Here is a 6,864-nt window from a genome sequence, read left to right on the forward strand (position 1 = left end):
GCCCATCGGCAGCCGCCGCTCCCGGACGGCGCCCGGCGCCGCAGCCATGGTAAGGCCGGCGGGGACGTGGGACCGGCCCGAGCCGGGTTTCCCCGCAGCGCCCCGCCCCGCACCGCCACGCACCGTGACACGGGCCCGCTCCCGCAGCCCGGGCCCGCTCCCGCAGCCCGCTGCCCTCCGTGAAGGTGACGGTGCGCGGGGGCGGAGCGGACCGGGGCCGCCGGTGCCGCAGCGGAGCGCGGGGGGGACACGGGCGGCGGGGTGGCACCTGCCCGGCCCCGGCGGGCGGCAGCCGCGGGGAGGTGAGGGGCGGCCACGGGCCCCTCACCGGGGCATCCGTGCGGGCAGCGCTCGGGAGCGTCACCTGCCCGTCCCCGCGTCCCGCGCTCCCCCCCGCGGGTGTCCGTGCGTGGGTAGCGGGAGCTACTCGGGTGGCTCCGTGCCGAGCATCGGTCCCCAGCTTTTGGCAGGTCCCCGGGCTGCGGCGCTGGTGGCACCGCCAGCCTGGCCGGGCCCTCGGCCGGGACCGTCACACGCACGGAGCCGGSTCTGTACTCACCGGCAAGGTTCGGAACCGCCGCCGGCATTCGCAGCCGCGGCAGCTTGTTCTGCATCTCCCGTCCCGCCTCAGCCCTCCGCGGGGCTGGCAGGTCCCCGGCAGCYACTCGGCCGGGCCACGTCTCAGCGGGGACCTCAGGCTGTGTCCAGGGTGGGGATGAGGACGGAGGGCCCGTGGCCGCGGCTCGCGTGGCACCGGGCTGCGGCCGCTGGGACAAGTGGCCTTGGCGGGGAGCGCTGCGGCCGCGCTGCCCCGGCCGCCGCCGTGGGAACCAGCCCGGCACATTCCTCCGGGGCTGGACGCGGTGAAAGCAGAGAGGAGGGCGGCTGGCGGAGCGTGTCGCAACGGAGCGCCTTCCCCACAGGCTCCAGACCGCGGCTCTGGGATGYGCACATGCAGCCTCGGACACATCGSGGGGAGGACAGCGGTCACCGCTGGGGACAGGGGGCAGCTGGGCTCCCTCGTCCGTACCCGTGGGGTCAGCTGGGGCTGGARGTGCTCCGGAAGGACCCATAGAGGCAGAGCCGGTGCCCCCTACACCGGTGCCACATCCCTCTGTCCCCAAAGCAGTTCCCAGCTCTCCCGGAGGAGCAGGATGAGCAATGTTCGTCCCCGACCTCTGCTCCCCGCTCTGAGTGGGTCACATCTTGCCCAGCCCCTGTGCTGATGAGGTGCCACCTGGTTTCCAGCCTGGACGGGCCCCGCTGTCCCTTCCCAACTCTCAGGGAGCCACTGCTCACAGTCCCATCCTTGGGTCCCCATGTAGGTGCYCACAGGTCCCTCAGGCTGGAGAGTTCCCTGCGGGAAAGGGACTGAAGCTGCTGCACCAAGGGATGTGGCTCTCGTGCCCCGTGCTCACCTGCCTGGTGCTGACCCCCTGCCCAGAGCAGGACCACACCGCTGCTATCCAAAAGGTGCCCAGCACCCCGCTCCTCTTGCAGCTGCTGGGAGACTCAGCTTCCCAGCTGGAGCGCTGCCGATGGGTGGGATGGGAGAGCTGGGGCACAAGACCCTGATTCTCTGTTGGGAGCATCTCGAGCTCCCAGAGACAGCTCGGAGCAGGCACGGCCCAGGTCCCTCCTCCCAGGGAAAGAGCTGGACTGGTCCTGGCAGCGCTGGGCTTCGGTGGGGGCCACCAAGTTCTTGTCCTGCGTGGGGTTCGTGCCTTTGGAACAGCATTTGTGCCTGGGATGCTCAGCCGTAGTGGCACAGTGGCTGTGCCGCGGGTGGCATTCTGGGTGTCACCTTTAGAGGGCTTGGGAACGCCTCTGTCAGGCGGTGGAGACAACACCTCGCCGGGATGTCCCCTTCCTGTCCCTGCAGAAGTAGGCTGGGAAAACACCTCCCGTGGGAATGCGGTGCCTGGTGGAACGATGCTCAGGGGCAGCCGGTGGCGTTCCTCGTCCAGCCTTTGCCCGCTGCCGCCGCGTCCCCCCGTGYCGCATCCCTCGGGCGGTCACCGCGCGGGGACACCGCGATGCAGAGTGACAGGCGGGGCCGCGGCGGCGCGGGTAGCCTCTCGCCGGGGCTGCGGGGCCGCTGACAGCCCGGGTGTGAGGCCGGCTTGCACTCAGCCGCGTGTGTAATCTGCTTACGGGGGCACCGCGGCAGCCCCGGGCTCTCGCTGCCGTAAATCCCCGCTCCTGCCGGGAGTGCGAGCCGGGACGCTCGGAAAGCGGCCGAGCGACCCCGGATCGCGCCTGAGCTGCTCTGATGCATCTCGACATGCATCAAGGTGAATCACCGTCCCTGCTGACCCCGAAGTGACAGCTGGGGAACCCTGACTGCCACCCACGGCTCCTCCCGGGGCACTGTTAACCCTTCGCCTCCCAGGGACGAGCCGGGAGAGCCGAGGCAGGGGCGCTGGAGCTCCTGCTGGGATCCCTATGGTGGGCAGCGTCCCTGCTTTTCCCAGTCCAGGACTGGGTCCTTCCCAGCCAGGCCCAGCTCGAGCAGGACCTTGGAGCCGCGTGGAGAAGCTTTAATTGTCAGGGGCAAAAGTGTGGAGTTCTCAAACAGCTTCTATGGAAAACTATGAGTTTCTGTCCTCAAAGAGGTTGAGGAGCCCTGCTGGGCATGCTCCAGGGTGGGAAGCAGGAGAGGACGTGGTGTACTCTGGAATGGAGGGGCATTTTGTCCCGGCGTGGAGGGAGTTTCGTCCCGGGATGGAGRGAGTTTCATCCGGGTTGGAGCAGGATTTTTTCCTGGGCCAGAGGCGCTTCCAAAGACGGAGCGTCCTCCTGGGCTGGAGCMAATCTGTGTTCAGCCCAGGGGTGCTGGTTGTGCTGGTGATGATGGTGATGGTCCTGCAGCCCCCCCAGGACCTGCCTGGCCAACGATGCTTTGCTGGTGCTCGAAGTCTCCGCAGCCAGGCAGGAGCTGCGTTCGGCGCTGCCCCGGGGGTCCCTGTCCCCTCCCGTGCCCGTCGCAGGGGCCGTGCCTGGCCCCTGGGTGCCGCGGGCGCCCGGCGCGGAGCCTGCCCAGGGTGGAGTTATGCTAATGCTGCTCCCCAGCCCTCGGCGCAGCCGGTGCCACTCGGCATCTTCTCCTGGCCACGGGCGACACCGGCCGCACCATGGCCACCGGCCCCGAGCTGCAGCCTGGCCAAGAGGTACGGGGGCAGCGCCCGTCCCCGGCGGGGCGAGAGAGGGGCCAGAGGGGGTGGGGGGCACGGAGCACYCCGCTGCTGCGGGAAGGTGCCACAGCTGATGCTGCGTCCCTGGGATAGCCCTGTCAGGGGCCGCACTTGCTGCGGGACCCCCAAGGATGAGGCGCAAACCTCCGTGCCGCGGCACTGCCGAGCCCTTCGGCTGCGCTGGGGTGGGGGACAAAGGGGACCCCCAGAGGGCTGGACTTCCGAGTGATGGAGCTGCAGCGGGGCTAGAAGGGCACGCTGGTGGTGGTGGCATCATGTCCCATCCCTGAGTGTCCCCGCCCGGGCTGTGCTGTGCTGTGCTGGGGGCGCTGAGCCCCCCCAAGTCAAGGGCGCGGAGGAAGAGGATCACAGAGACYCACCGAGCTCTCGGGACCTGCAGGTGGACAGGGGAGCAGGGCGGCCCCGCAGTCCCCGCCATGGGGCCACCTGCTGCTCCCCCGCCTGGCACCGTGGCCCCGTGCGGTGGCCGCGGGGGCAGCGGGGGGCAGCGGGGGGCAGCGGGGGGCAGCGGGACCGGGTGGCAGCGGGAGCGGGGCCGGGCGTGCGAGCGCTCAGCCTCGGCAGCGCCGTGACCTTGTTTCCAGCCCGCTAATTCCGCGCATCTCGCCTTGCCGCCGGCAGCGCTGCCCGCCCCGCCAGCGAGCGGGGACACGGCATGGGGGAGGACACGTGTCCCCACGCAGGGCTGTCACCTCGAGGCCCCGCTCTGGGGACGCTGACCCCCGGCTGGGAGCCCGCGGGGTCACGGCCCCCCAAACCCCGCGTGCCTCTCGTTTGGGGTCTCGCTTCCCGTGGGGCTGGGGTCGCCTGGCAGTTGCGGCGGCAGGACCTTGGGGACACTGGTGCCTGCTGGCGGGAGGGCTCGGTCCCACGGGAGCCGCTGCCGGACGTGCCCTTGGGAAACGTCTCCTCCCGCCAGCGCTTGTAAACAGGATGTGGAGCCATCCCAATCGCGGCGTCCCCGTCCCTCGTCCCAGCCCCACGGGGCAGCAGCTCGGGGGCTGCTGGGCCTGTCCCCCTCGCCCCTGCCAGGGGCCACTGCCCGCGCCCACTCCGGGACGGGCAGAGCCGGGGCAAGGAGGGGTCGGGGTCCTGCCCGTGTACGTGGGCCGGGTCCCCTGCCCTGGTGGTCTCCTGGGACCCTCGTTCCACGGCCCGTGCTGATACCCTGTGAAAGGGCAGGGGGGGCACAGGCACCAGGGGATCCCTGCCCGCCATCTGCCACCCCCCGGCTCCAGCCCCGCTCAGGTCACTCCCCCCCTCCCCACTGCTCTTCATCTCTTCTCGGTGTCTCTGCCTCCTCCCGGCCCCTTCYCCATCCTCCTGGCAGGCCATGGGGCGCGGGGGGGTCCTGGCCGCCCCAGAAGACCCCGAGGAGCGGCGGGGTGCCCAGGGGGAAGGTGCCCACCCCTATCCCCCGGAGTTCCAGGAGCTGGCTGCTGTCCCCACACCACAAGCTGTAAGCGCCCGGGGTGCACGGGACCGTGGCTGTCCCCACTGCCATCCCCACAGCCGTTCCCGTGGCTGTCCCCAGGGTGGTGGCTGGTCCCCTGGGTGGCCGTGTCCCCTCTCTYCTCCCATCCCTGCCACCCTTAGGTWGCATGTGTCTGGCTGCTGCGGCTCGGGGGCTTGTGATGCTGAGSTGGGTGGTGCCACCTCGGGCTGGCACTGCCACCCACCAGCTTCATCTCCTCCCTTGGTCCCCAGATAAAGCGTTTCCTGAAGGAGGACTCGGACGAGGCTGAGCTGACGCAGTTCCTGCGGGATTGCCCCCCGGCTGACAGCTCCAGGAAGGTGGAGGCCCCGGAGGGCCGGCGGGAGCCCGGCCACCCCCTGGGCAGCACGGCCAGGGTCCCCCCCGACGAGGCCAGCGACGAGAGGGACGCCAGGATCTTCTCCCGCTCCCGGCCCTCGGATTTCCAGCAGCACATCGCCGCCCCCCCGCCCCCCAGCCCCAACCGCCCGCGGAGCCCCTGGGGGCAGCTGGACCCCTACGACTCCTCCGAGGTGCAGGACACGTCCGTGGGTGGGGGGACACACGTGGGGGGAGGGGCTGCAGGATGGAGGCTGTTCCTGTYTGGTGCACACCAAGATTTAGGGCAGGCACGGCTTCATTCCCTGGAACTCCAACCCGGAGAATCTTTTGTTGACGGGGGGAAGGGGGGCTGTCCAGGATGGGAGGTGGGCTGGGGGTGCCCCCTGTCCCACGTGCCCTCTGCCCTCTGCAGGATGACAAGGAGTACGTGGGCTTTGCCACGCTGCCCAACCAGGTGCACCGCAAGTCGGTGAAGAAGGGCTTCGACTTCACCCTCATGGTGGCAGGTACGGGGGGCAGCATGGCCTGGGGGGTGCTGACCCCAAACCCCCTGCAGTGGGGTGGAGGCTACTGACTGTCCCCAAACCTCCTGCAGTGGGGTGGGGGGATTCTGGCTGCCCCCCTCACCTTTGTCCTGCTTTCCCAGGGGAATCCGGGCTGGGCAAGTCCACCCTGGTCAACAGCCTCTTCCTGACTGACATGTACAGGGACCGCAAGCTGCTCAACGCCGAAGGTGAGGGGGGCAGGCACAACCCGAGGGGTGTCCTGGGTGGCCTGGGCAGTGGCAGAGCCCAGGGATGCTCCTGGGGGCTGCAGTCCCTCCCCGTGCCCAGCCAGGCTCCTCTGAAGCCAACATGGAATGTTGCCATCTGCCCACTGGCACTGGGGACCGCCCCGAGGCATTGGGGACATCCCTGCACAGGATGGGGACCCCCCATGGTGAATTTATTCCTACTGGGAAAACAAGCCCTGGCTTGCCGGSGATCGGCTGGAGCATTTCTGAGAGGCTGGGGACAGTCAGGGCCTGGGGCACAGGGCCAGTTCAGCTGCAGCCAACTTGGAATTGAAATGGTCCAAACTTGCCCAAATCCCCAGGAGTTTGAGGGGTTTGTTCGATTTGTTTCCGTTGCTTGGAGCGAAAGCCAAACCCACAATGCGGCAGGAGCATCCTTGGGGTGCAGGGACAGGGATGGTCCGGGGTGAAGGGGCATGTGCAGCCTGCAGCTGTGGGGTCACACGTGGGGTACAGGGGTGGCAGTGGCCAGGCAAGGTCCTGTGGTGGCAGTGGTGTGGCCACCGAGGGATGGCTGTGCTTCCATGGGGCTGTGGGAGCATCCTCTGCTGGGCTGGGCATGTGTGGGGCTGATCCAGCTGGGTCACCCCAGTCTCCGGGGTGGAGGTGACACCTGGGGGTAGCGCCATGTCCCCATGTCATCTCCACTGTCTCTGGTGTCCCCCTGGTGACGTGTGCCCCTCACTGCAGAGCGCATCACGCAGACGGTGGAGATCACCAAGCACGTGGTGGACATCGAGGAGAAGGGGGTCAAACTGCGCCTGACCATCGTGGACACGCCGGGCTTTGGGGACGCCGTCAACAACACTGAGTGGTCAGTGCCACGGGCTGGGGGTCTCCCCAGGGTGATGGGATGGTCAGTGCCACGGGCTGGAGGCCTCCCCAGGGTGGGTGGGATGGTCAGTGCGTGGGTGGGGGTCTCCCCAGGGTGGGTGGGATGGTCAGTGCCGTGGGTGGGGGTCTCCCCAGGGTGATGGGATGGTCAGTGCCGTGGGTGGGGGTCTCCCCAGGGTGATGGGATGGTCAGTGCCGTGGGTGGG

General features: G+C 69.3%; 1 protein-coding gene across 1 annotated transcript in view; it reads left to right on the forward strand.

The window, feature by feature from the left end:
• The first annotated feature begins 6 nt into the window (after nucleotides 1-6).
• Nucleotides 7-6,864, forward strand: part of LOC130586628 (septin-4-like) — an 11,231-nt gene continuing 4,373 nt past the window's right edge. Inside the window, exons 1-5 of the mRNA XM_057387500.1 lie at nucleotides 7-49; nucleotides 4,923-5,222; nucleotides 5,444-5,537; nucleotides 5,678-5,764; nucleotides 6,515-6,638. Coding sequence (XP_057243483.1) covers nucleotides 47-49; nucleotides 4,923-5,222; nucleotides 5,444-5,537; nucleotides 5,678-5,764; nucleotides 6,515-6,638 — 608 coding nt within the window. The 5' untranslated portion in view covers nucleotides 7-46. The remainder of the gene's footprint in view (nucleotides 50-4,922; nucleotides 5,223-5,443; nucleotides 5,538-5,677; nucleotides 5,765-6,514; nucleotides 6,639-6,864) is intronic.

Source organism: Malurus melanocephalus, unplaced genomic scaffold (assembly GCF_030028575.1).
Source record: "Malurus melanocephalus ecotype Western Australia unplaced genomic scaffold, MMel_1.1 scaffold_1228, whole genome shotgun sequence".
NCBI lineage: Eukaryota > Metazoa > Chordata > Aves > Passeriformes > Maluridae > Malurus > Malurus melanocephalus.